At 49.7% G+C, this 25,361-nt stretch overlaps 11 protein-coding genes across 11 annotated transcripts; 7 read left to right on the plus strand and 4 right to left on the minus strand.

Annotated features, from left to right (window-relative positions):
* Positions 1-61: 61 nt before the first annotated feature.
* On the minus strand, positions 62-1,999 carry ASPWEDRAFT_27121 (acyclic terpene utilization AtuA family protein; the record flags this gene model as incomplete). The annotated part of the gene is made up of 2 exons (XM_040832954.1): positions 62-1,908; positions 1,963-1,999. The coding sequence occupies 2 exons, from the start codon at positions 1,997-1,999 to the stop codon at positions 62-64; spliced, it is 1,884 nt and encodes a 627-aa protein (XP_040691442.1).
* A 314-nt stretch (positions 2,000-2,313) lies between these two features.
* Positions 2,314-3,746, minus strand: ASPWEDRAFT_39513 (pyridoxamine 5'-phosphate oxidase family protein). The gene is made up of 2 exons (XM_040835101.1): positions 3,305-3,746; positions 2,314-3,151 (listed from the first exon to the last, which is right to left on the minus strand). Exons 1-2 carry the CDS (start codon positions 3,695-3,697, stop codon positions 2,747-2,749), a joined length of 798 nt encoding a protein of 265 aa, XP_040691443.1. The 5' UTR covers positions 3,698-3,746; the 3' UTR covers positions 2,314-2,746.
* Positions 3,747-5,093: 1,347 nt separating this feature from the next.
* On the plus strand, positions 5,094-6,753 carry ASPWEDRAFT_171232 (aldehyde dehydrogenase family protein; the record flags this gene model as incomplete). Its single annotated transcript, XM_040830745.1, has 4 exons — positions 5,094-5,155; positions 5,220-6,421; positions 6,472-6,541; positions 6,594-6,753. 4 exons carry the CDS (start codon positions 5,094-5,096, stop codon positions 6,751-6,753), a joined length of 1,494 nt encoding a protein of 497 aa, XP_040691444.1.
* Positions 6,754-7,670: 917 nt separating this feature from the next.
* ASPWEDRAFT_39514 (Zn(II)2Cys6 transcription factor) lies at positions 7,671-10,353 on the minus strand. The gene is made up of 5 exons (XM_040835102.1): positions 9,769-10,353; positions 9,488-9,693; positions 8,994-9,388; positions 8,347-8,943; positions 7,671-8,291 (listed from the first exon to the last, which is right to left on the minus strand). Exons 1-5 carry the CDS (start codon positions 10,184-10,186, stop codon positions 7,808-7,810), a joined length of 2,100 nt encoding a protein of 699 aa, XP_040691445.1. The 5' UTR covers positions 10,187-10,353; the 3' UTR covers positions 7,671-7,807.
* A 1,347-nt stretch (positions 10,354-11,700) lies between these two features.
* Positions 11,701-11,877, plus strand: ASPWEDRAFT_39516 (uncharacterized protein; the record flags this gene model as incomplete). The annotated part of the gene is made up of 1 exon (XM_040835103.1): positions 11,701-11,877. A coding segment is annotated over one exon (177 nt), but the record flags the coding sequence as incomplete, so codon positions are not given.
* A 328-nt stretch (positions 11,878-12,205) lies between these two features.
* ASPWEDRAFT_108810 (putative nonsense-mediated mRNA decay protein Upf3) lies at positions 12,206-14,011 on the minus strand (the record flags this gene model as incomplete). Its single annotated transcript, XM_040828022.1, has 2 exons — positions 12,206-13,703; positions 13,761-14,011. The coding sequence occupies 2 exons, from the start codon at positions 14,009-14,011 to the stop codon at positions 12,206-12,208; spliced, it is 1,749 nt and encodes a 582-aa protein (XP_040691447.1).
* A 312-nt stretch (positions 14,012-14,323) lies between these two features.
* Positions 14,324-16,206, plus strand: sitA (TOR signaling pathway phosphatase SitA). Its single transcript, XM_040835104.1, has 4 exons — positions 14,324-14,713; positions 14,775-15,153; positions 15,209-15,540; positions 15,594-16,206. The coding sequence occupies exons 1-4, from the start codon at positions 14,560-14,562 to the stop codon at positions 15,881-15,883; spliced, it is 1,155 nt and encodes a 384-aa protein (XP_040691448.1). The 5' UTR covers positions 14,324-14,559; the 3' UTR covers positions 15,884-16,206.
* Positions 16,207-16,384: 178 nt separating this feature from the next.
* On the plus strand, positions 16,385-18,599 carry ASPWEDRAFT_132131 (putative phenol 2-monooxygenase). The gene is made up of 6 exons (XM_040829285.1): positions 16,385-16,938; positions 16,988-17,866; positions 17,913-18,087; positions 18,143-18,259; positions 18,310-18,385; positions 18,435-18,599. The coding sequence occupies exons 1-6, from the start codon at positions 16,423-16,425 to the stop codon at positions 18,475-18,477; spliced, it is 1,806 nt and encodes a 601-aa protein (XP_040691449.1). The 5' UTR covers positions 16,385-16,422; the 3' UTR covers positions 18,478-18,599.
* An 88-nt stretch (positions 18,600-18,687) lies between these two features.
* Positions 18,688-20,177, plus strand: ASPWEDRAFT_153889 (TauD/TfdA dioxygenase family protein). Its single transcript, XM_040829650.1, has 3 exons — positions 18,688-19,089; positions 19,157-19,873; positions 19,923-20,177. The coding sequence occupies exons 1-3, from the start codon at positions 18,873-18,875 to the stop codon at positions 20,078-20,080; spliced, it is 1,092 nt and encodes a 363-aa protein (XP_040691450.1). The 5' UTR covers positions 18,688-18,872; the 3' UTR covers positions 20,081-20,177.
* A 184-nt stretch (positions 20,178-20,361) lies between these two features.
* ASPWEDRAFT_107870 (uncharacterized protein) lies at positions 20,362-21,081 on the plus strand (the record flags this gene model as incomplete). Its single annotated transcript, XM_040827925.1, has 1 exon — positions 20,362-21,081. A coding segment is annotated over one exon (720 nt), but the record flags the coding sequence as incomplete, so codon positions are not given.
* Positions 21,082-23,515: 2,434 nt separating this feature from the next.
* Positions 23,516-24,853, plus strand: ASPWEDRAFT_27129 (uncharacterized protein; the record flags this gene model as incomplete). The annotated part of the gene is made up of 5 exons (XM_040832956.1): positions 23,516-23,710; positions 23,771-23,807; positions 23,858-23,928; positions 23,996-24,375; positions 24,430-24,853. 5 exons carry the CDS (start codon positions 23,516-23,518, stop codon positions 24,851-24,853), a joined length of 1,107 nt encoding a protein of 368 aa, XP_040691452.1.
* Between the last annotated feature and the right edge of the window lie 508 nt (positions 24,854-25,361).

The following is a 25,361-nucleotide window of genomic DNA, read 5'->3' on the forward strand; positions in this document are numbered from 1 at the left end:
TTATAGCTATTTATGTACAATTCAACAACCATGTGCATTTAGAAAGAAAGAAACAAAACCACTACAACTTCCCCCGATTCAAAAACCTAACCGGCAAATCCACCCACCTCGCCCTCAAAAACTCCGCAACATTCTTTCCCAAAAAGTCCACCGTAGTCGTAACACCCACGCCTCTATCCAACAAATTCCGGAACAAGAAATGCACAGCCCGCAGATTGGGCAACTCAAACCGCTCAACCTCCAACGACGGGTTAGCGTTATATTCGTCGCCGAGGAGGTCTCGCGAGCCCGGGATGGAGAGCAGCGAGCGCAGCCAGACGTACTCGTCTGCGTGGCGGACCCAGAAGCCGCAGTTTGCGTCGGGGCCTTTATCGCCGGATCGGGCGTGGACGATCCAACCCAGGGGACCGCGGGTGGTTGGGCCAAAGTCGGTGGTGGGGTTGGATGGGGATGCTGTGATGGGCTGGGATGGTTGGCGGGGAGGGAAATTCTGGGTGATTGGGGGAGCGGGGACGTCGATGGTTTGGTTCTTCCAGGGGAGATGGGCGACGTGTTTGATGTCTGTTTGGGGGAGGAGGGAGACGTAGTATTCGTAGACGGGTTTGGGGAAGCCGGTGCGCAGGTCGAGGTTGAAGGTTGCTCCTGGGTAGCCCTGCATGATGTTATCTGAGATGTGGCGGAGGAAGTTATTCGGGGCCAGGTGTTCTGCTTTGGGTGCTTGGGCGAGGATGCGCAGGGTGACGGTGGCGCTGTTCTGGTCTCTAGGGTTATCCGGGGACGAGCCTAGAGTGGAAAAGGTGAGGGCGGTAAAGTTGGACGAGTACGGGGCGAGCGAGCGGCGGATTTGAGACTCCAGCATGCGTGCTTTGGCGTCAATGTCGAGGCCGACGAGATACCACAGCGCTTCCGCTTGGAATCCGCCGCGGGCGGTGATTCCGACTTTGGTGGTGGGCGGGGGTGGAGCGGAGCGGACTCCGCGCAGGGCGACGCGGTTGACGCCCAGTTGCTCGAAGTGGATGTCGGACAACACGGCGGTAACGTCTGAGTTGTAGTAGTAGGGGCCTTGGATCTCGTAGAGCAGCTGGGAGGAGCAAGTGTCTACAGTGACAGCGCCTCCGGTAGCATATGTCTGTTTCGTGATGACCACCTGGCCGTCGGCTGAGATCTCCGCGATGGGATATCCGATGTTAGACCAGCCATCACCACCGGAATTCTCCAGCATCTTGAAACCAGTGAAATTGCCACCACAGACATAATTGCTACATTCGATTAGATGGCCAGCCACGAAAGCATTTGCCAATTTGTCCAAATCATGCCGGTTCCAGCCATGGTACCAATAAGCAGCCCCAATCACCGGCGATGCATCCGATACTCGTCCACACAGGACAATGTCAGCACCTTGCGCAAAAGCCGCGGCGATACCGAGTCCTCCTAGATAACACTGCGCATAGATCGGCTCAAAAGACCACTGAGACAGCGTTTCGCCCGTGTAGACATTTTTAAACGTCGATTTGCCCGACTCCATCGACGCTTTAACCGTCGAGAGTACTTCATCACCGGAAACCCAAGCCACTTTCAAGTCCAATCCTTTCGACTGCACCATGCGCGTTACCACATCGTAGAGGCCTCGTGTGTCGGTATTTCCTGCATTGACCGCTACTTTGATGCCATGTTTGGCTATATCATTGAGAGCCGGCTCGAGGGCTAGCAAAAATGTTAATTCATACCCCGGTGCAACTGGTGCTCCTGTGCCTTGGTTGCTTTGCTGGTCTACTCGACGTCCCGCGGCTGTGACCATGTTTGCTTCGCTCATGAAGTCGGCTATGATCACATCCACGGGGTCTTGGGGGTGATTGCGAGCGAATTCGGCCATTGCATGACGACGGTCAGCGCTAGAGCCAGAGGCGCCTTTATCATAAAATTAGTTTAGGAACACAACTTTAGAGGTGTGCAAAGGCTTACCTGCGATGCGAACGGGACGGGTTTCTCTGGTACTCATGATGGTTGTTGGATGATTCTTCTGGTATTGACTGATGGTGGTGATGAATAGAAAAGAAGATGCGGTAAACTACTATGATATATCATAGCCCAGGAGATGTACAGTATGGTTAATGAATAATTATGCCGGATGTACTGTGTAACTTGTGATGTGATGTTGTCATGCACAATTGTTGCTGGGAAAGCCCGAGGCGATCATTCGGTCCTCGGTCTAGGGGAATGCGGGGTTAGCTAGTAGCTGTCGATTGTAAACATCAATAGACAACATTATTGATAGATGCATTCTGGAGATTACAAGAATCAGTTGGAATATTACTCAAAGTTATTGATTTTGGATCGACAAAAAATTGATCGTTGCATGGATGACACCACTTTTGATGATGTTGCTGCCTCAGGCCACTAATTCATTGTGACAAAGTGCCATCTGCATCTATACGCCTTCAAGTGGCTTTTTTGTTTATAACAAGTTAATCTTCAATTGAAATATTAGGTATAGAATATGGGAAACAGATATTTTCAAGTCAGTGTTCCATAAGATATCTTATTCGGACCAACCAAAGTCAGTCGGGATAGGGGTATGAATGCGATTAGCACAATGCTGGATCCTCGAGCATGTGCGGGTTGTGCGGATTGAAATTCCGCAGCTGTCTATCTTGATCTACTCAGAGATCTCGGATACTATTTCTTTCCAGTAAACAGTGGTGAGATAGCAAACACCGTCCAGCGCTGCTACTGTATCGTCGAGAACTCAAAGCAGTTCAGAAACCCTAGACTTTGCAATATTCAGCTCACTCATCGCATTCGTCACATTATAATACCCAGCCCACTGTAAAATGGCCATCACGACAAACAGGAGCAGAATTGACGTCTTGACCATCTCGATTGCCTCACGATGTCGACGAGCCATATTCTGCAATTGCCCCAGCCATACCAATTGCCCGTTATCCTTTTGCGCAGACTGCAAACCTGGCAGTCCATCCAGACCCTGGCTATTGCATTGTTGTTGGTAGGCCCGTAGCTGGTTCTTGTCGACCTTGCCGCGAGCCCAATGACCCATGGTTTCGCGGTCTTTGAGGTACGGTTTGGGTTGGCGGGATTCCGGGTCGATTTCCAGCGCCAGCTGCGGAACCCCGTATCCACACGCTGTTTGAACCTGGAAGAAGGAGAAACGGTCAGCGGGTTGCATGAGAAGGGCAGAGCTACTGCATTGATGATCCCAAATGTGGTGGGCTGCATGCCACGCCTTTCGTCCACGAGGATCGTCAAGCCACGACTGGGAAAAAAAAAAAATTAAAAGGAGGTCAACCTTGAAAACATCCAGACGAATGATGGCGCGTGCTCCCACCACCTTTTTCCCTCCCATTCGTTCCAAGTAGCGGGGAAACTCCGGCTGATGCCATTCAATTACGGAGCCAGTGCAAAAGAGCCGTAAGATGCGGGGCGCGGCTTCAAATGAGCAAAACATAACGGTAATCCGGCCATTCTCCCGCAAATGACAGATAGTCTCGCTGCCGGATCCAGTAGCGTCGACGTAGGCCGCCTCGTTGGGACCAAGAATAGCAAAAGAGGAGTCGGGAAGACCTTTAGGGGATAGGTTCACATGACGGCCGGCAAGAGGGGCAGAGGCGACGAAGAAGACGCTCTGACGCAGCGCCCAGTCGCTGATTTCTGGTGAGATGGAGGAGAAGAACTTGGGCATGTTTCGTTGGGAGAGGATGTGATGATGGTTGAGGTTTACTTTGTGAGTCAGTTACACTACTTAGCTACTACTGCTGGACCCCTGTAGGCCTGTACGAACTACAACCACAAATATGAGGTGCATGACTCTGGATGATCAACACCATGAAAGCTTTTTACTTTATCTCGACTCAAAGTCTAATCTAGCAGGGGTATTTGAACATCAATCGCCTTGTAGTCAATCTTGTCGTACCGTGGATAGACAACGCCATGATGGACATCAGATCCCTTACCGCTCTTCCCTGGCCAGACTACTCCAATATTCAACAAATTGGCATGATTGGAGACAGTGGCCCATTAGGCAGCCTTGTCTGCAGAACCAATCTCCCAGAACGGCGTGGCCGTGTCGATCTATCAAGGCCAGCGACCAGATAGTGAAGGCACTAAATCATCGCCATTTGCTCATTTGATTATAAATCACACTATCCTGTTACAGACCGCCCAGGGACTTGGCAGTGCCCCGCTCTGGCCAGCTGGGTGGGGACCTTTTGGCATCACCATGACACTTTCTATGACATTCTGAATTGGTCCGGCCAATCACAGCAGCACTTTAGGGGCTCCTTTGCGCCGAAGTGGCGTCTGACTGGTTGGCTAAACAAGCTTGGTGGGGTATTCGTGCTCCCCGGTGGCCTGCCTTTCCCAGTTGGGGAAGACTTCCGCCACATGATCCATAAGTGCCTGTATCGTAATGGTGAAACGGCGATGGGAGAGATGCTTCAGGGCGACAAGATAGGGGTATTCACGGCGAGGAATGGCTACGGGACGACAGGTTATTGTTGATGGAGGGAGGTAGGAAGTAGTTAGTAGTAGCTCTGCCGTATTCAATATGCAGTTACCCCTCCGGAACAATGTCGGACCGACTCTCGGGCGATATCCATTACAACAGCAAAATCAACATAACAAGATGCAGGCAATTTAAAATAACAAGAGAACAGCTGTAGAGACACCCCTGTAGCACCATTCTCCCTCTATTAGACCAAAACAGACAAAGTCGTGGAATAACGGAATCTAAAACCGCTGTCGTAGTGGCGCTCGAACCCCGCACGATCAACAGCCGGGAAAAAAGGACAGCAAAGCGGGGAACTGAAGGCGCTGGACTCGCCAGGAGAACGGGAGAAGCAAATCGCAAGAAGACGAAAAGAAGAATCTGAATCCAATCGAAGGATCGATGATTGTCCGAGAATTGGTAGAAGCTGCATATTCTGTATTGGCGTTACCGTGGTATCGTATTATTATTAAATCATGGACTGCTCCACGGCCAACACTGGTTCCCTACTTAATAACGTGCTCTCCCCTCTTCCTTCCATCTCTCTTCTTCTTCCTCTCCATCCGTGATACCCATCATCAATCCATCCATCATGTCTGACCTCTTCACTACCATCACTACCCCTCACGTCAAATACGAGCAGCCTTTGGGCCTGTAAGCTTCCCTATCTTGGGCCACTGCCACTGCCACTTCACTCAGCTAACTTCCTTTTTTATAGGTTCATTGACAACGAATTCGTCAAGGGTTCCGAGGGCAAGACCATCGAGACCATCAACCCCACCGACGAGAAGGTCATCACCGCCGTCCACGAGGCTACTGAGAAGGATGTCGACCTTGCTGTCGCTGCCGCTCGCCGGGCCTTCGAGGGCTCCTGGCGCAAGGTTACCCCCACTGAGCGTGGCCGCTTGCTCAACAAGCTTGCCGACCTCATCGAGCGTGACCTTGAGACCCTGATCGCCATTGAGGCCCTCGACAACGGAAAGTCCCTCGTCATGGCCAGAGGTGACTTGGCTGGCGCTCTCGGCTGCTTGCGCTACTACGCTGGCTGGGCTGACAAGATCCACGGTCAGACCATCGACACCAACCCCGAAACCCTCACCTACACCCGTCACGAGCCCATTGGTGTCTGCGGTCAGATCATCCCCTGGAACTTCCCCCTCCTCATGTGGTCGTGGAAGATCGGCCCTGCCATTGCTGCCGGTAACACCGTCATCATCAAGACTGCTGAGCAGACCCCTCTGTCCGGTCTCTACGCCGCCAAGCTCATCAAGGAAGCTGGCTTCCCTCCTGGTGTGATTAACGTCATCTCTGGTCTGGGTCGTGTTGCTGGTGCCGCTATCTCCAGCCACATGGACATCGACAAGGTTGCCTTCACTGGTTCCACCGTCGTTGGCCGCATGATCCTCCAGGCTGCTGCCAAGAGCAACCTGAAGAAGGTCACCCTCGAGTTGGGCGGCAAGTCTCCCAACATTGTCTTCAACGATGCCGACATTGACAACGCCATCTCGTGGTCCAACTTCGGTATCTTCTACAACCACGGCCAGTGCTGCTGCGCCGGTTCGCGTATCCTGGTCCAGGAGGACATCCACGACAAGTTCGTCGCCCGCTTCAAGGAACGTGCTGCTCTCAACAAGCTGGGCAACCCCTTCGAGGCCGACACCTTCCAGGGTCCCCAGGTTTCCAAGCTGCAATTCGACCGCATCATGGAGTACATTAACCACGGCAAGCAGAGCGGTGCCACCGTTGCTGCCGGTGGTGAGCGCCACGGCGACGAGGGCTACTTCATCCAGCCCACTATCTTCACTGATGTCACCAACGACATGAAGATTGCCCAGGAGGAGATCTTCGGCCCTGTCGTCACTGTCATCAAGTTCAAGGATGAGGCCGAGGCCATCAAGATTGGCAACGACACCAACTACGGTATGTTGTCCCATAATCTATATTACGTTCCGCTTACTGACGAACCACAGGTCTCGCTGCTGCCGTTCACACCAAAAACGTCAACACTGCCATCCGTGTGTCCAACGCTCTGCGTGCTGGGTAAGTCACTCGCAAATACTGTCAATCTGATCAATACTAACATGTCTATCAGTACCGTCTGGATCAACAACTACAACATGATCTCCTACCAGGCTCCCTTCGGTGGCTTCAAGGAGTCCGGTATTGGCCGTGAGCTCGGCTCGTACGCCCTCGAGAACTACACCCAGATCAAGACCGTCCACTACCGCCTGGGTGACGCTCTCTTTGGTTAAATTATATTATAATTTGAATAAAAGCGGAATGCAGCGATGGATACGGTGCTTGTATCATTTGAAAGCCAATACTTGTTTATAAAAACATGAGATATGAATTTATGATGGCAAATCAGCTTTTTCCACTTCGTAAATCTTATTACAATAAGACTTAAGCCCTGAAGGATGTGTATGTATGTTCATACAAGCAAGTCCCTTGTAAGCAGTCGGATTTTAAATCCACCCGCCCTCACTATCCCGAAGCCACGAGGCTGACCTAACCCGGGATAATACCCAGCGAGGTCTCCTCGGGGTATCAATGCCCCGATATCTGGTATTACCATGAAACAACCAGGATGAAGCAAACATAATATAGCGGCATTAAAGTCGACGGGATATTAATATATCTAATCCGATTAGCTGGAATTAGACTCGCATTGGCTTTCGGTCGGTGCATTGTGTACAGTAGAACTAATCGATGGGTTGGTTCGATGTTTCATCGGCATATGGACGTGGGCATGAATGGCACTTTCACCCAGAGTTTGCAGTTTAGTAGATATACGACTATGTCTGGTACTAGCTAGTGATGATAGGTATGTACCTACCTAACTAGTGCTGAGTCCTCAGTCGTCCAAGGTGCTTCAGCCTGGGTTGGCTTTGGGGTCGAATCCTGTTATTATCCAGTCATTTATTTCTGCGCTTTCAGTAGATTGGTCTATATAGATTCGGTATCATTATCGAGCAGACTGGTTGTGTTTACGATATTTTATCCTCCTGCGCTGATGTTGATAGTCTGCAGCGGGAGGAACGTAGCCGACGGGGTACGGGCCGCACACTATGTATACCTGATTCCTTTTTTCGGGACCAACTCATGTAGAGTCGAATTCTTAAGTTTTGCTGGAGGTTTGGTGTTTTTCATCTCTGTTTTTCGTTTATTGGGCGTTTACAGTTGAATTTGGCATTGGTCATTAATAATAACGTAGTTATAATGGTCTAGGAATCCATTCTTGGTTATCTGAATGAATACAAAGTAGCAGAGAATGTACATGCCACAAGATGAGGAATTTGGATGAAATCACAATCCCGTTGGCGTCTCGTTCGATCTATCCTGCAGTTGAAAAGACTCAACCGTAAACGGGAAACTATCCCATAGAGGCAACTCCATACCATCCCAGCCCGACAAAACACTATCTAGATCTGGATCGCCTTGCATCCACGGATAAAACATATTACTTTGTATCGGCATGGGCGAGAATCCAATTTCTTGGGTTCTAGGCTGTTCGGGGGAGGAGGGTCTTCGCCCATCCAGGGTGAATAACTTGCTAACATAGCGGCTTCGGCTTTGTCGTCTGTGTGAGGTTAGTCGCTGGCGCTGTTCGGCGATGGCGTTTGCCAGCGATGTGAGAATATCGGAGTAGTGTGCCGCTTGGGCGGATTGTTGGGAGAATATGCGGAGGATTTCGGTTGCGCCGTTGAATGCTTCTTCCCATGTTGAATCTACTTCCATTTGGGAGAACATGGAGAACCCGAGGGTCAATGCTGCGGCGAAGACGAATGCCCTGGAATCAAGTTAGTTCGGGGGGTGTTCAAATATTTTCGATTTGGTATACTGACTTTAGAATGCACATGTTTCCTAGCAGTAAGTGGGATCTGTGGATTTCCAAACAAGTTTGTATCATGTATATAGCCGAGTCAATACATCCAGTAGCCAATCTGGAGTGTGCTGGATCCTCCTCAGGTAATCGGTCAAGTGTCGTCTCTGACAGATCTTGATGCAACCGAGCCAGTCGAATGCTGAGGGCCGATATCAAAAACGGCCGCGTGACTATAATGACGGCAAAATGGTACGAGCAAGCAACATGCAAGCTCCCTATGATACGCTCCTGGGCGGCAAAGAGCTCATGTCCCGACCTTGGAGTCGTGAGTAATGGTGCTGGTAGGTTATCGCTCCATCGCTTGAGCTTCTCTAGCAAAGCTTCTGCGACCTCCGCGGAAGCAGCTTTTTCGCTGTATAACTGCGTGATTATCTCCTCGAGTATGAGCGACATATGATACGAGGCAACCAGGCTCAACTCTCTCGTGTTACTTTGCCTGGTCATGTCGAGAGAAATATCCCCTGTCTCGGAACGTAAGGTCGCAGTCGCAGATGGTCGCCCGAGAATTGAGCTGACGAGGAAGTCCAAGACGCAAACGCTCATCCATACCTGCGATCTTTCTCCAAGGTCAGTGTCAACGATCTGGTGTCTGTTGGTGGTACTTACCTCTGGTTTTGTTCGATCATGGATAACAATCCAGAAGAATCGGTCTGGTGAAGACCCAATGCCACGGAAGCACGAGCGGCCACACCCAGGTACATGAATGCAGCATTTCTCCGACAGGCTCCAAGCATATAGAATGCCATCAAGAGAAACAAGCGAACCAGCTCCAAACTCGGATTCTCCAGCATGCTGGCAAACGCCCTGCGCTGCCCTCGAGCGAAGAAGAAGCGTTCTGTCTGAATCGCTATAGGGTAGCTCTTACATGACTGCGCCCCAATCGCAACCATGACATCTTTCAATGCTGTCCTGGTATTATTCGGGTCTGTGCTGGCGTGGCTCGATTCGTTTAGTATTTCCGTTGCCTCTGAGTCTGGAACAGCATCGATGAATCCGCTTGTCTATATATTTGGCTTGTCAGGTATGCCCGATCAACCATAAGGCAAATTCTACGGCCAAAAGCGATAGAAGTGCCGAACAATGTAGGAGATAAGTCTTACCGCTATGCGGTAGGCCCGAACGAATGCCAGCTTCTGGTCCCGATCCAATCGATCCTCAAAATCCGATGGAACATCATGCGGCGTCTCAGTCTCGAGCATATCATCGCTTCTTACATTATGCGAGAATTGGGATGGTCCGATGTGCTGAGTGATCGTATCCCGGAGCAACTGTAGAAAAGACAACGAGGCGGCTTTCCCCACGAAGACTATATTGAGATTGTGTCAGTTGCTTGGACTCCAACGGATAAATTCCTATCTACACTGTTTGGAGATATCCATACCTCGTTCACCCTGCAAGCTACGCAGCATCCGGGGGTGGGTCCTGTGCTGAGCTTCTGGTGATCCCGGTCCCGGTTCGATGGGTGTACGAGCCGACACATTGGGTTGTGGGCTTGAACTGTGAATCGGTGGGTACGCTTCATTGTGTGGACTAAATCCAGCGGTCACTTGGGCCCTGGAAGCTGGGGTCGCAGCAGAGGTCTGTAAATCAGCGGCATTTGACGACGGAGATGTAAACGAAGGGCGGCTCTGATGGCTCGGGCCCGTTTTCTTCGACGGAACGCAGGAATCGGCTCGTCCTCTATGGATGCAGTTGGGACATGGAAATGATCCTGTACAGCGCTTCTTGGATGTTCTGCAGAAAAGGCAAGCCTCGAATGCTCGCAGACGATTAGAAGGATGGACCTTGGGGCGTGGCATGGCGGGCGTCTAGGTGCTATTATCAACGACGTCGGATGCGGGCCCGCTGGTCATATCTAAGATACGGGTTCGAGATCAGCACCCGAATGACCCGACAGACAAGCCGAGGAGGTGAGGGCGATTGACCCCGCATTCCAGAATTGATCCGCAATCTGCTGCAGTTTGAAGGTGGTGAGAGAGGCAGTCGAAGATTGGAATGGTGGCAGTTGGAGAAAAAGCAAATCAGACCGTTATCGCCGTTCTTGGTGGCCTCAGGTGTCAATATTTTCGAAACAGCACGACATCATAAATTCCCTATACTGCAACGTTATTATGCTCTTCGATTCCTTTTGATTCTTTTAATGTGTATTCCTCAGCAGTATTTGAATGCTTCACGACCAGTATAAAGAGACCTTTCTTATTTAACAGCGATGGAGATGATCTCCATAGATCCCACTACTCTACACCAGAGTATGGAATATCAGATCAACGCATGGTGGGAAATGAAATTAGAGTGGCCGTTTCTGAATACTCGAACGTAGATGTGCAAATATATGACTTTTTCGAAATTAAGCTGTAGATTTGGCTATGTTGTCATCCAATGTCTATACATGGTGCTAATGCTTCCTACACGGAAATATATATCGATATCGTTGAACAAATAGACACACCAAAAAAGCCAATATAAAAATATATACAGCAAAAAAACATATCTTATATTTTAATAGCACTACAAACATCTCGTACTAGCAGAATAATAGCAAAATATGGACTGCGTGGTTGTCCTGGATGGTGTTCGCGACAGACGACGAGTTGAACCCATGCATGCCAGCCACGGGACCGTCCCTAATCGCCAAAGCAGAAAACTGTTATTCTGCCCAGAAAAGAGCAAGAATTCAATTGGTTTATTACAAACAAGACCATTGGATCTGATATTCAACGATAGACCGTCTAACTCCACGCCGCCCTGTTGAAGTAGACAACTTGGGCATCTGGCATCGTCGAGATCACCGCTGCATACATTGAATCTGATATGCATTCGATATGCAGCTTATGCCTGCCATCGATCAGTTATGCAGAACAGATCAAATTACCTAACAGAAAAGAAAAAAAACAAGCGAAGCTAAGAGAAGCGAGAAGAGCCATTCCCCAAACGGAACTTTTCGCTGGAGCGGCTGGTCCAGCCCATGGAGCGTTCCGATCTCCGCCGTCGCTGATTGGCGGAGCGAAAAACTCCTCGCGCAAACGCGACAAACAGCCACCTGACTTCGCTTGCGGTTAGCGGCTCGCTAGCGCCGACGGGAAAATATAAAAGGGCTGAATCCCCCGACCTTTTGGAAAGTAAGCGACTCTACGTGAGTGATCCCCCTCCCTACCTTTGGGATTCCTGGAGATTCTTGAAAGCATCTGCTAATAACTGCCACAGTTCAAAGAATCACTTTAGAGTAGACGTCCCACCTCTGAGCTCTTTAAAAGAGCCACAGAATCTCCACCCTTGCTGATGACTGCTATGTCCTCGATGCCCTTAAGTGAAGCCGTTTTACTTCCGACTCGACCTTGTTTATCACACGCTTTCGATACGACGCTGCCTCTGGCGGTGCTTGTTCGGGGTGCTGTCGATTTGCTCTGGTCCAGGGAGTGGTGATGATCTTAACCTTTTCTCGATGTCAGACTTCGGTCGGTCGGACTTGGTGGGTGTCGAGGAGGTCTGAAAGGTGCCCTTCTTTTTACACTTTTATGTTGGTGTTGAAGAATTTGGAGCTTGCTCTACCATTTTCCCTCTTAGCTAGTATCAATAAAGCATTTTCTCGAACAAACAAGTTTTTCATTTGTAGCACTGAAGTGATTCGAAAACTGAGAAGCAGTCGTAACATTTTTGGCACTGAAGTGTATTTCGCAAGAGCATGCAGAATATCTTACTCTCGGATTGGACGCGTTCGTTGCATGGGTGCATGCAACGCCTTGTGTTCAATAGACTCGTGGGTATCATGTATCATTGAGATCTAACTGCATGCCTAGGGTATTCGTTTATTATTATTCTCACTTCGACTCTGCACCATTCGCCTTCTCCCCTGCTGATGTACTGGAATTCTGATTCCCGCCTCCAGCACCCTTCGAACCACCCTTGTTTCTGGATCCTCGACCACCGCGTGGTCCACGAGATGAAGACCCTCCGCTTGTTCCTCCTTCCCCGTTTGCCTTTCCACCACGATTGTTATCTTTGTTACTGGCATTGTTACTAGGTGGCTGTGATTCACCTCGACCTTTTCCACGGGATTTTTCTCCACCAGGGTTCTGCTTCCTTTCCAGCACAACGACCTGGCTCTGAGCAACAGTGACCGGACTCGCTGCAATGGCCTTCTGTAGACCATCCGGTTCTGCGAAATCGATGTAGCCAAATCCCTTCTTCTTGTCGATTTCGACCTTCAAGATCTTACCAAACGGTGCAAACGTGGTTTCCAACAACGGCTCGGTAACACCTTGCGAGGCATTGGCGTGCTTGAGAAACGCCTGAGTAGCGGTGGCTGCTGCGGGAGCGGGCGCTTGCTTCCCTTTACCGGATTTTGATGACTTGACCGGGGCAGGCGTAGTACTGGCAGGGGGAGTCCCGACATCCGACTGGCCACGAGAGGACACAGGCTCACTAGACTGCGGTGTCTGGCCGCCCTTGGCCTTTCCTCCGGCCGAGCCGCTCTTAGATTTTGCAGCGTCCTTCTTGCTAGGCTCCGACGGGCTCGCAGTTTGATCGCTCTTGGAGGTATCCTCTGTCGCATTGGCTTTACCACCTTTGCGACGGCTCCCAGATGGCGCAAGCCCCAGATCTCTCTGGAGAATCTTGGTAGCAGCAGCAACGTTTCCACGCTCTCTCTTCCGCTCAGATGCTGGAGCCGATGGCGTTGAGTCCTTGGCAGTATTCTGTGTCGCAGACTTCGACGTCTGTTTGGAAGCAACATTGGCGGCTTGCTTGTTAGCTGCTTTCACGGCTTCCTTTGTTGCCTTGTCGGTCTTTGATTTCTTCTCCGATTTCTCCGTAGCGGTAGATTGAGCGGCCTCCTTGTCAGGTCGCTGTAACAGTTTCTTCGCTTGAACCTTTTCAGGCTTGCCATCTTTATCAAACTTTCCGTGCTTCGACTTAGTAGAAGCGGCTTCCTTCGCTTTGTTGGCTTTCTTCTCCTTGATGTATTGAACCAATGGCGTTGTGGTCACTGTGTCTTTCTTCTCCTTCTTCTCCTCCCCATCTGCAGTCGGCTCAGGAGCGGCAGGTTTTGTAATTGGCTGAGTTAGGCTCTCGAGGAAAGCAAAAAAGTCGGGGTCCTGGTCGATAGTTCCCTGACGAGCATCTTTTCGGACACGACTCCCGGGAATTTTGGCGTAAGGGGCGAACTCCAACGAGGGAGGACCAAGAAGTACGGGATCGTTGGACGTGGTGCGTGCATCGATGAAGGAGGTTTGGCGGACCTTGTCTGAGAGAGGAGCAATGTGATCACTGGCGACGACGTGGATGTATGCGCGCGAAGGTCGGGATGGTTTGGCGGGGCTGTATCATAGTTTAGTTTCCAATGCTGAACGTCTTGCAGTAAGCTGGAGAACATACTCTTTAGAAACCTTTCCAGCCTTATACTGGAACCAGTCGACCTTCCCGGCACCGACCTTCCATTCGTCTCCCAGGGCACTCTCGAATTCAGCCTGAGTCAAACCGGGGGGCAACCGCCTGACAAGAAGTTTGAGTCGCGGGGCAGCTGGCTTTGGGGCCTTTCTAGAAGCTGCAGGCGTATTTTTCTGCGTGGCTGCGACCGGGATCTGGAAGACCCCTCCTGTTGATTTTCCTGCAGGAGTTTGCGTCATGATGAATAGTTTCTAGATGCTGGGATCTGCACTCCGGGCTGGAGTGAGATGAAAGTGAAGCGATATCGATAAGGGATGGACAAAGCGTATGCAGTAGTGGACGCAGATAGGAAATTACAGATAAATAAAAGTTGCCCACTGTGGCAGATACCGAAATCAATCTCCAACCAAGAAAAGCGCCAGAAAACGACTTCTCGAGAAAGATGAAACAGTGAAGGAAGCCATCATCGGCATCTGGTTGAGTAAGACGTGTACGGGACACGAGGGCCGCCAAGCACGCGACCACCACTGCACAGTATCGATACCCAACAGGCTGCGGGGAAAGACCGCCGTTGCTAAAGAGTGGCTTCACCGGCCAGATCTGGCTATTTTCCGAGCTTTTTACGATCTGTATTTGTTTGGATACTATTCACTTCATCACCTCCGCGGCTTATCCCTTCCATTTGATTATTCCCTATCTCTTGAAACCCCGCCCGAGCCCTATCTGACAAACACTGAGCTGATTCCCCCTCAATCCATCCCTTATCCGACGTCGCATCAAATTCAAAATGGCGGAGAATAAGGTCCCTCAGCCGGGACCGGCCAAATTAAAACGCAATGCTGGGCCTGATGAATGGCTGGAGGCAGCCAAAGATTGCAAGTACTTGTCAGAGTCGCACATGAAGCAGCTCTGCGAGATTGTCAAGGAGTACATGATGGAAGGTAAGATGAGCAATTCTGCCTCTGCATTGAGGGACACACACCAACAATTATATCTGCACAGAATCCAATATTCAACCCGTTTCTACACCCGTCACCGTCTGCGGAGATATTCACGGTCAATTCTACGATCTTCTGGAACTCTTTCGCGTTTCTGGCGGGATGCCTGACGAGCCCGGGGCAGAGGCACCAAAAACCTCAACCGCTGTGATTACTTCCGAAGATATTGAGCCCCCTTCATCGATCTCGGATCCAAAATTGAGGAAACAACTGAAGGGTGCTGGTTCAGAAGAGGGCGATGAGGGCAGTGGAAGAGGTCGATCCTCGAGCGGAGGATCGAATGACATTCAAATCAATCGCAACTTCGTATTCCTGGGTGATTACGTCGATCGAGGATATTTCAGTTTGGAGACTTTGACACTGCTACTGTGTTTGAAGGCAAAGTTCGTTTTTTTTTGGCGCATATGAATGGACGTCTGGAGGCTGACTTGCTTGCAGATTCCCTGATAGGATTACATTGGTCCGTGGTAATCACGAATCCCGACAGATCACGCAGGTGTACGGATTCTACGAGGAGTGTTATCAGAAATACGGAAATGCATCCGTATGGAAGGCTTGCTGCCAGGTTTTCGATTTCATGACACTAGGGGCCATCATTGATGGAAGAGTGCTGTGCGTGCATGGAGGACTGAGCCCGGAAATCAGAACACTGGACCAGGTTCGCGTGGTTGCGCGAGCCCAAGAGATTCCGCACGAGGGTGCTTTCTGTGACCTCGTGTGGTCGGACCCTGATGATGTAGAGACCTGGGCTGTCAGTCCCAGAGGAGCTGGTAGGTTTCTGTGACTTTTGATCTCAAGTTCTTTGCTAACATGATATTCTCAGGCTGGCTGTTCGGAGACAAAGTGGCAGATGAATTCTGCCATGTCAACGATCTGACGCTGATTGCTCGAGCGCATCAGTTGGTAAACGAGGGCTACAAGTACCACTTTGATAACCAGAATGTGGTTACCGTATGGAGCGCACCCAACTACTGCTATCGATGTGGAAACCTGGCGTCTGTGTGCGAGATTGGTGACGACCTCAAACCAACATTCAAGCTATTCAGCGCCGTGGGTGATGATCAACGACACGTTCCGACATCGCGGCCGGGCCGCAGCGAGTACTTCCTGTAAAATATTGTTTTCTGCTTACTGCTTTTCCCGTTGCCATTTGAGAGTCATGAGGTTACCGGCTGCACCGGCGCTGGCGTTCGGGGGAATTTTGGTTGAGTGCCCCATGTCTTGGGAGTGTGGGCAGTTGATGAGGATTTTATATAACGACTCTAGACCACACTTAATGATGTCTCTGTTTGATGCCAAAGTACTTCCATCTATCAATTATCACTTATCCATCTATGCTTTGATATGTCATGGTATGTATGCAGAAGTAGATACATTCTTCAATGACATCAATCATCCGAGGAGCGTCAATCTAGATATTTGAGAGCTCTGCCACTTTAAAATCTTTATCCATCCAAGCAGTCTTCATGGAATAAGTACCGAGGTGTCCGACATATCATTTGCCGTTGGGATGTAAGCGCCCGGAATAAATCCCGAACGCCTCCGGAATCTCTCCCGAACATGGATTATAAGACCCCAGACACAATGATATCGACCCATTTCTCCAACCCCGGATCTCAATCCATCTCATCAAAGATACAATCCAGAGCACAATGCCCCAGAAATACGACGTCATCATATGCGGCAGCGGATCAGCCGGTATCTGCGCCGCCACCTGGCTGGCACGGTACGGGATCCGGTGCAAAGTACTCGAGCGCCGCGACGGCCCCATGACAATGGGCCAAGCAGACGGGGTACAATGCCGAACGGTGGAGATATTCGAGAGTTTCGGGATCGGCGAGGAGCTTTTACGCGAATCGTACCATGTTCTGGAAGTGGTGTTTTGGGCAGACGAAGATGGGTCGGGGGTGATTCGACGGAATGGACGGACGGCGGATACACAGCCGGGACTGTCGCATCAGCCGCATGTTATTTTGAATCAGGCGCGGATTAACGGGTTGCTGATTGGGTTGATGAAGGAGCTTAATGGGCAGGAGATTGACTATGGGTATGATGTGACGAGTGTGAAGGTTGATGAGGGGAAGAGCAAGGATGCAGAGGCGTATCCTGTTACGGTGGCTGCGGAGAGGAATGGGAAGACGGAGACGTTTGAGGCGAAATATGCTATTGTGAGTGATTATATTTATTCTGATATGTTTCGTTGGCTGACATGGCAAGGCTTGTGACGGTGCACATAGTACTGTTCGCAAATCGCTAGGATACAAAATGGTCGGAGACAGCAGTGATGCCGTCTGGGGTGTGATGGACATGATCCCCCGGACAGATTTCCCAGATATCCGCAAGAAGGCCACCATCCGGTCCAAAGCGGGAAATCTGATGATTATTCCCCGTGAGGGAGGTACTCTGACGCGGTTCTACATTGAGCTGGCACCAGGAACGAAGGCCAAGGACGTGAAGCTCGAGGATCTGCAACGGACGGCGCAGAATATCTTCAGTCCGTACCAGGTGGAATTCACCGAGACGGTGTGGTGGTCCGCGTATTCGATCGGGCAGCGCACAGCTGACTTCTTCCATCAAGACCATCGCGTCTTCCTTGCAGGCGATGCGTGCCATACACATTCACCTAAGGCCGGACAGGGGATGAACGTCAGCCTGCAAGACGGGTACAACATTGGCTGGAAACTTGGCTCTGTGCTGAACGGACTGGCCCATCCGTCGTTGCTGGAGACGTACGTTCTTGAGCGCCAAAAGGTAGCCATTGATCTGATCAATTTCGACCGATATTTCTCCAAACTTTTCTCGTCGGGACAAACTACTCCTGCTGAATTCCAAGAGGGATTCATCAAGTCTGGGAAATACACAGCGGGCCTAACGGCCAAGTATGAGAAATCAGTCATTACATCGGACATCGACGACTCTGAACGGCTCTCTTCGAATGTGACTGTCGGGATGAGATTGCCCAGCGCGCAGGTCGTTCGATTCTGCGACTCCAAGCCTGTGCAACTTGCCGAGCCGCTCAAGTCCGATGGACGATGGAGAGTCATGGCTTTTGCAGGAGATATTACTGTTCCTGGCAATCGAACAGGATTGAACACGGTATGAGTGCCTGTCCTTGTTGATATACCACTCTAACAACACGCAGCTCGGAAAATACCTGAGCTCCAGCACAGGTCCCATCAACTCTTTTACTTCGAAAAATGCAGACGTGGACAGCCTTATCGAGCCAATCCTAGTAGCTCATGGCAAGCGTCATGCAGTAGAGCTGGATCAGATTCCAGAATGCTTTTACCCATTTACGGGGAAGAATCAAGTGAGAGGTATGTCACTCGCATTGAATCAAATCAAAAGGGTTAGCAATATAACAGCATTCAGATTTACACAAGATATACTTTGACGACGAAAGCTACAATAGAGGACACGGACATGTCTACAAACACCTCGGAATGAGCCCAGAGAAGGGAGTGATTGTGATTGTCCGACCTGATCAATGTGAGTTCTTTCGACTCGGTTAAATATCTATAAATGAGTGACACCTTCAGATGTATCCGCCGTGATAGACATGGACGAATACGAGCAAATTGGAAAGTTCTTTGAGGGATTCTTGATACCACAAGGGTAGGTTTAATGAACGAGACTTGATATCCTGGCACTAAACGGGATATAGGAACGATCAACAGAAACAGGATCACGCAGGGAGCAAGCTTTAAGAAACTGAAATGTGAAATGAGGCGTTTGTATAGATTTTGAATATGTTGGTCGAAATATATGAATTAAACAGTTAAGATAGTGATAAAGCAGAGAATGTATTATACAGACATACTATGTTCCGATATCCGTGCCAAGTGATACTTGCGGGGATCCAACCCCGCACGATATTCGATAATCCCGAGATAACTATTCTGATAGCAGCATTGATGCGTACATCAGATTGCGCAAGATGGCTGACAGATGAAGCAATACCGGGTTTGTCGTTGGCGTGTTGTGGCATAACCCCGGCTCGTGATTGCGTGATGATGCGACACGGTTCAGGGCAGTATATAAAAGGCAACCCCTCTTCTGCTTCTTTGCCTCATCCCCATAATTACTATTCATAATTAGCATCATGGCCCCCTCAGTTGCTACAGATCTTCCCATTCACTCGTCCTCCAACAAGGAGCATGTGTATCCTGCTCCTCTGAGGCCCAGCGGTGCTCTGGATGAGTTCGCATTCGAAGAGACCACGCCCGCCATTGGCCGTGAATATCCCACCGTCAACATCGTCAACGACCTCCTCAACGCCCCCAATGCGGATGAGCTGGTGCGGGATCTTGCCATCACGAGTAACCACCCCTTCCCTTCCCTGAATCACCTTTTTCCTATCTGTTTACTAATAGCCTTGCTCTGCAGTCTCCCAACGCGGTGTCGTCTTCTTCCGCGCTCAGGACAATCTCAGCGATGACCTTCAGAAAGAACTCGTCCACCGACTAGGCCAGCTGACTGGAAAGCCTGCCGGCTCGACGCTGCACGTCCACCCATTGCTGAACAACACCAACGAATTCGGTGTCGCCGACAACCAAATTAGCACGATTAGCTCTCTCGCACGGAAGAAGATGTTCAACCACGCGCGTCAGCCCAACCAACGTCAATACGACTCAGCCCAATGGCACTCGGATATCCAGTTTGAGCCAGCCCCAGCAGACTACACCTCGCTGCGTCTTACCCAGCTTCCTCGCACAGGAGGCGACACCCTCTGGGCTTCAGGATATGATGTTTATGACCGCTTTTCTCCAAGATATCAGCAGTTTTTGGACAGCCTGACGGCGACGTTTGTTGGCGAGGGCTTCCTCCAAGCTGCTCAGCGCAACCCGAAGGACTACAAGATCTACACGGAGCCGAGAGGCAGTCCGTTGAACGTTGGCGAGGAGCTGAAGGCAGTGCATCCAGTCGTCCGCACAAACCCGGTCACCGGGTGGAAGAGCGTCTTCGCCATTGGGCCATTTCCTAGATACATAAACGAGCTGAGCCCGAGTGAGTCGGAGGAGCTGTTGAGAAAGTTCCGTACCATCATCACCGAGAACCACGACCTCACGGTGCGGTTCAAGTGGAGGAATCCTCATGATATCGGTATGCTTCCATCTATCCTAGAAAAATGTGTCATATCTAACTGTTGCAGCTATCTGGGACAACCGAAGTGCGTTCCATACCGCGACGTTTGACTACGAAGGACTTGGGGAGCGATTTGGCCACCGCGCAGTGGGCATCGGTGAGAGGCCGTATTTGGACCCAAGCAGCAAATCAAGGCTGGATGCGTTGGATGCTGAGAATGCTTGATCAAAGAATAGTATGAGTATATAGTATAGCTTTCATCTCTGTCAATATGTACAAGATAAGGTAGTGGCTGGTCCAATCAGATTCTGGTGATAATCACCCCCTTGTATATTGCGTTTCTATTGGTCACTTGGATTTCTTTTGCGCCTAGTAAAAACACAGGTCACTGGACAGCCTTGCCCAAAAGATGACATAAACAAACACAGCTGAGCACCTGACTGGGCTTAGCCTTTTGGAATCTCTTCCCAATCTCATCATCAGAATAGCACCAATTCAACTCAAAAATGCGTCTAATATATGCCCACAGTATCAAAGACCGACTCGATATTCGAGAATTCCACGATCACAACGTCCCCGCCTACGCTATTCTCTCGCATCGATGGGAACAAGATGAAGCCACCTTCCAGGAAGTCAGAGACAACAGTGCAGAGCACAAAGAAGGCTACCAAAAGATCAAAGCATTCTGCAGAAAGGCTATTGCGGTTGGCTTTGACTGGATCTGGGTTGATACCTGCTGTATTGACAAAACAAGCAGTAGTGAACTGTCCGAGGCGATCAATTCAATGTATCGCTGGTATCAAGAGGCCAGTGTCTGCTATGCGTATTTGCATGATGTGAAAGAAGAGGCTGATATCCCAAAAAGTGCGTGGTTTACTAGGGGCTTTACGTTACAGGAATTAATTGCGCCGTCTATGTTGATTCTGCTTGACTATAGATGGGGAGAGCTTGGGAGTAAAGAGAGTCTAAAAGAAACCATTTCACAGGTTACGCAGATACCAATCGGGATTCTGTCTGGAAAGGACGATCTGGAAAGCATCAGTGTTGCTCAAAGGATGTCATGGGCTGCTAAGAGATCGACATCGAGACTCGAGGACCAAGCTTATTGCCTGATGGGCCTGTTTGGTATCAATATGCCACTGATATATGGCGAAGGCAGAATGGCGTTTATCCGGCTACAAGAAGAGATCATGAAAGTATCAGAAGACCACAGTCTCTTTGCATGGGAGTCAGACGAACTGAATACTAGTGGTCTTCTTGCGACTTCTCCAGCAGCATTCCAAAACTCGGCGGATGTCATTGTCAAAAACGACTCCTCCCTGGCTTCCAAGCACGCCTGGACTGTTAACAACAAAGGCATCCATGTCAAGTTACCCTTTATTGGACTCGGGTGTCAAGGACTAGGGCTTGCCGTTCTGCATTGTACCAGAATTGGCAATGAGTCTCAGTGGCTGGCGATTTATCTCAGAGATATGAATCTCACCATGGAGTCTTTCCAGCGGACCTGGAGTGAAACGTTTGAGTTGATCGACCTCCAGCGCCTTCGTCCGGTGCAATTTCCTCTGCGGCGGATTTGCGTCCAACAACGACGTCTTGCAATGAGTGGCAGACAAATGGACCCTCAGAAGAGCAGCCTGAGAGACAGCTCTCAACGCCCACCAGCTGGAGCGGAATTTTTTCGTATGCTACAATCAAAGCCTGTGGCTGAAGCTGGCCCATCAGATATAAACCGACTAGATCAAAATGGGCGCTCTCATTTATCACACTTGGCAGAGGAGGGTGACCCACAAAAGGTGCTGTCAATGCTGTCGGTCAAGAATATCGAAGTCAACTCTGAAGATAAATCTGGACGAACGCCGCTATCCTACGCCGCACAAGCAGGGAATGTGATAGTAGTTTGGCTGTTACTGACCAAACGCGGTAGCAAGTCTGACTCGAAGGACTTTTCTGGGAGAACGCCACTATCGCTCGCAGCAGAAAGAGGACATTCTGAAGTTGTCTGGCTGTTGTTGACTCAAGCAGATGTTGGCGCTTACACGACGGACAACAGTGGCCTAACACCACTGTCATATGCCGCAAAAGGAGGCCATGAAAGTCTCCTGCGAATGTATCTGGCACGAGGCAATTTCAAAGATCATTTGATCGACGGTTCTGGACGGACACCTCTATCTCATGCTGCCAGTAATGGACAAGAAGGCATACTGAGTCTGTTGCTCAAACGGAGTGACATTGAGACAGATATGAGAGATACCGACGGCCGCACGCCACTAGTGTCTGCAGTGCAGGCAGGATACGTCTCTATCGTCGAGCTTCTCCTTGATCGTGATGCCGACATCGATGCCCAGGATAACGGGGGCAGGACTGCAATGTGGCATGCAGTGAGGAATCGACACGAAGCCATGATTCAGCTCTTAATTTCCCACGGAGCGAATATCAACTCAAAAGGTGGCAAGAGAGGAACAGCAGTCCGTCTTCCAACACCGGGCACGAAACAGGATCACCTCATTCGTCTACTGGCTGCAAATGGAGCTGATATCGAGCAAAATGATGAGTCTGGCAAGGGGATTGTCCACTGGGCTGCAAAGGAACAAGATGAAGAGATTGTGAAGCTCTTGCTGTCTCATGTCGTTGATCTCCACTCACCAGATAGCTCTGGGAAAACACCATTGTTTTGGGCAGCAGAAAATAACCGCGAAGATATTGTCCGGTTACTCCTTGCTCATGATGGTAACACGGAGTCGAAGGATGGTTATCGTACGCCGCTGGTTGTTGCCGTCAAGAATGGTCATTATCGCATTGCTCAACTGCTGCTTGCCCATGGCGCAAATCCTAACCTGACAGATCATTTTGGCAGTACCTTGCTTCGATGGGCAATGGAGCATGCCCAGGAAAACATGTTTTTACTGCTTATAGCCCATGGAGCAGATACTAACAAAGGGGACAGGTATGTACCAGCGCATACTATGTCTGTGGATACTAACTAGAACAGGCTGGGCAAAAACGCATTATGCTGGGCAGTTGAAGTCGGCAACGAGAGCTTCGTGAAACATTTATTAAACCACGGCGCTGACCCGGACTCGAGAAACATCAAAGGCGATCCTCTTATTTTCGTGGCGATATACAAGAGTCAGGATGTTATTGTCCGGCTATTGATTATGCACGGGGCAGACTTAGAAGCCAAAAACACAGACGGGAAGACGCCAATTCAGTATGCGAAACGATTAGGATACAGCCTGGGAGCGTATGGAAAAAGACACAAAGGCATTCGATTTACGGGCATGGAGTTGATATAAAAAGACAAAAACATATACCATCATAAGTATGGTAGTAGTCACCCTACAGTTAGTACATCGTTCGTCCGGGCTAACGGAGTGCACAGGTTGGGGTCCACTCCGGTATAAAATTCCGTCTCCTTGCCCGATATAAGGCCAACGGATTAGTGGGTCCTTCCGCTGAAACCTCGATCTGTGGACATCGTACAATGGGACTAATCAGCCTTGGTCTCCATAACCCATGTAAAAGCTGCAACAGCAGATGAAACAGGCCCCGGCTCCGGTGGGGCCCTTATATATACAGAGACTCATAATGCCCTCTTGCAGGCCCTCATCTTCATATCTTTCATTAAACCCTCGATAAATCATTCTACTCCAGACAGTCTTCATGGAAGAGGTTTGGGAAAGATCGCTTTCGCCAGAGCGGATAGCCTATTTGGCACAGTCGCGTATTCCAGAGATCATTATTTGCAATGTGATGCTTCTGGTGATCGCGACCGGTGGGTTGCTAGTGAGGCTTTTTGTGAGGTTTCGATATCTTACGGGAATTAATCTCGATGATTTTCTGTGTGTGACTAGTTGGGTATGTCTTCTGATTCTTCTATTTCTCTTCCGTTACTTATGCATAGCTTGTTTGATCTAGGTTTTTACTGTTGTTCTGTGCATTACTTGCATGTGCAGTAGGTGGCTTTGCAATAAACGAACATACAGTATGCTAACACTTCGTCAGTGACCAAATATGGATTCGGCAAACATATTGGAACGGTGTCAGACTTCGGCGACCGAGAAATGTTCCTCAGGGTACGGAATCTATCATCTATCCAATCATCATGACTATCCACTGATTATTCCGATTACTTCCTCACAGCTCGACTTTGTCACAATGGTCGCCTACGTCCTCGCCCTCGGTGCTATTAAAATCTCTTTCTGCCTCCTATACCTACACATCTTCCCAGGAAACAAATTCCGCATTGCCTGTTTGTGCATACTTGCCATTATAGTGGGCGAGACTATCGCGGAGACTCTTGTTGTGGTTTTCCAGTGCTGGCCTGTCCATAAGGCGTGGGATGCCACGGGCCTGGTGCAAGGCAAGTGCGTTGATATGACGGCCCTTTACTACGCCAATTTCGGGATTAAATTGGCCACTGATCTGGCTCTTTTTGGCATGCCCATGCCGAAACTGGTGAGGTTGAAGATGACGGTGGGAAAGCGGGTGGGCTTGGTGATGATGTTTAGTTTGGGTCTTCTGTATGTTCCTCTGACCCTTCTTTGCAATAACCAACTAATATAGATATCTGCCAGTGTCTGCATGACGAGCATCATCCGAGTTTCATACATGAACCCCTTTTCTGAAGACCACACCTGGGTCCTAGTCGACACAATGAACTGGTCCTGCGTGGAAGTCGGCGTGGCCATCTTCATCGCATGCATCCCCTCCTTCAAAACACTCATCACCAACCGATTCCCATCCCTGAGGCGTCTACTCGGGTTCTCCAGCAAAGGCGACTCACACGGCCCGTCGAGGATGTACGGCAGTATGACGACTCGTCGAACGTACAATGGTCTATGCACTGGGGAGCATGACAAGGGCAATAACGTGGAGCTGAAAACGGCGACAGGGCATGTGGTGGATGTGGAAACAGCAAATCACGCCCGAGAGGAACGCATCATGAATATAGGGATCCAGGTCACCACCGACGTTAGTGTCAATGGGAGGAGTGTCTGAGGGTAAAACGATTAATCTATGTCTTCCACGCTACTGCCGCACCAGGCGAGTCTAAAGCCGGCTAGTTCGAGGCAAACTTTAAAAAGAAATAAATTAATTTATATCTAACCTCGGATTGTAGCTCTATTCGTATTCCATGCATATTGGACCTGCCACTAGCCCACTACTTTACTAATTTAAAGATTGCTCATGGAAGATAGTGGAAGATAGTGGGGTATGCTATATAGAGCAGGTACACTCCGCGATCGCGATACAGATCGACAATAACCCAACACCACCGCTGCATTGATCGAGTTTCGCATTTTGCTTCTTGTTTGCGCCCAGACGAAGATAGACTTTATTGAGTTCTTGACGTAAGGTCTGACATATCTTCATTCAATATTGACCACACTCAATCTCTATTGTTAAGTCAGCACGAGATAATCGAGCTTTAATTGTTGAGTAGTAAGTTCGACAAACTAAATTCAAGTTTGTCAGATATTCAATCAGCGAAAAACAATAAGAAGAC

This window comes from Aspergillus wentii (genome assembly GCF_001890725.1).
Source record: "Aspergillus wentii DTO 134E9 unplaced genomic scaffold ASPWEscaffold_3, whole genome shotgun sequence".
NCBI lineage: Eukaryota > Fungi > Ascomycota > Eurotiomycetes > Eurotiales > Aspergillaceae > Aspergillus > Aspergillus wentii.

Coding starts and splice junctions, on each gene's coding strand:
- ASPWEDRAFT_39513 (XM_040835101.1), bottom strand. CDS start 3,697: ATGCCCAAGTTCTTCTCCTCCATCTCACCAGAAATCAGCGACTGGGCG. Junction 3,152..3,304: donor TTCGTCTGGATGTTTTCAAG/GTTGACCTCCTT, acceptor TCCTTCTTCCAG/GTTCAAACAGCGTGTGGATA.
- ASPWEDRAFT_39514 (XM_040835102.1), bottom strand. CDS start 10,186: ATGCCACGCCCCAAGGTCCATCCTTCTAATCGTCTGCGAGCATTCGAG. Junction 9,694..9,768: donor TAGCTTGCAGGGTGAACGAG/GTATGGATATCT, acceptor ATCTCAATATAG/TCTTCGTGGGGAAAGCCGCC. Junction 8,292..8,346: donor GGAAACATGTGCATTCTAAA/GTCAGTATACCA, acceptor ACTTGATTCCAG/GGCATTCGTCTTCGCCGCAG.
- sitA (XM_040835104.1), top strand. CDS start 14,560: ATGGCGGAGAATAAGGTCCCTCAGCCGGGACCGGCCAAATTAAAACGC. Junction 15,154..15,208: donor CTACTGTGTTTGAAGGCAAA/GTTCGTTTTTTT, acceptor ACTTGCTTGCAG/ATTCCCTGATAGGATTACAT. Junction 15,541..15,593: donor TGTCAGTCCCAGAGGAGCTG/GTAGGTTTCTGT, acceptor TGATATTCTCAG/GCTGGCTGTTCGGAGACAAA.
- ASPWEDRAFT_132131 (XM_040829285.1), top strand. CDS start 16,423: ATGCCCCAGAAATACGACGTCATCATATGCGGCAGCGGATCAGCCGGT. Junction 18,088..18,142: donor GGGGAAGAATCAAGTGAGAG/GTATGTCACTCG, acceptor AACAGCATTCAG/ATTTACACAAGATATACTTT. Junction 18,386..18,434: donor GGATTCTTGATACCACAAGG/GTAGGTTTAATG, acceptor AACGGGATATAG/GAACGATCAACAGAAACAGG.
- ASPWEDRAFT_153889 (XM_040829650.1), top strand. CDS start 18,873: ATGGCCCCCTCAGTTGCTACAGATCTTCCCATTCACTCGTCCTCCAAC. Junction 19,090..19,156: donor GCGGGATCTTGCCATCACGA/GTAACCACCCCT, acceptor CTTGCTCTGCAG/TCTCCCAACGCGGTGTCGTC. Junction 19,874..19,922: donor GAGGAATCCTCATGATATCG/GTATGCTTCCAT, acceptor TAACTGTTGCAG/CTATCTGGGACAACCGAAGT.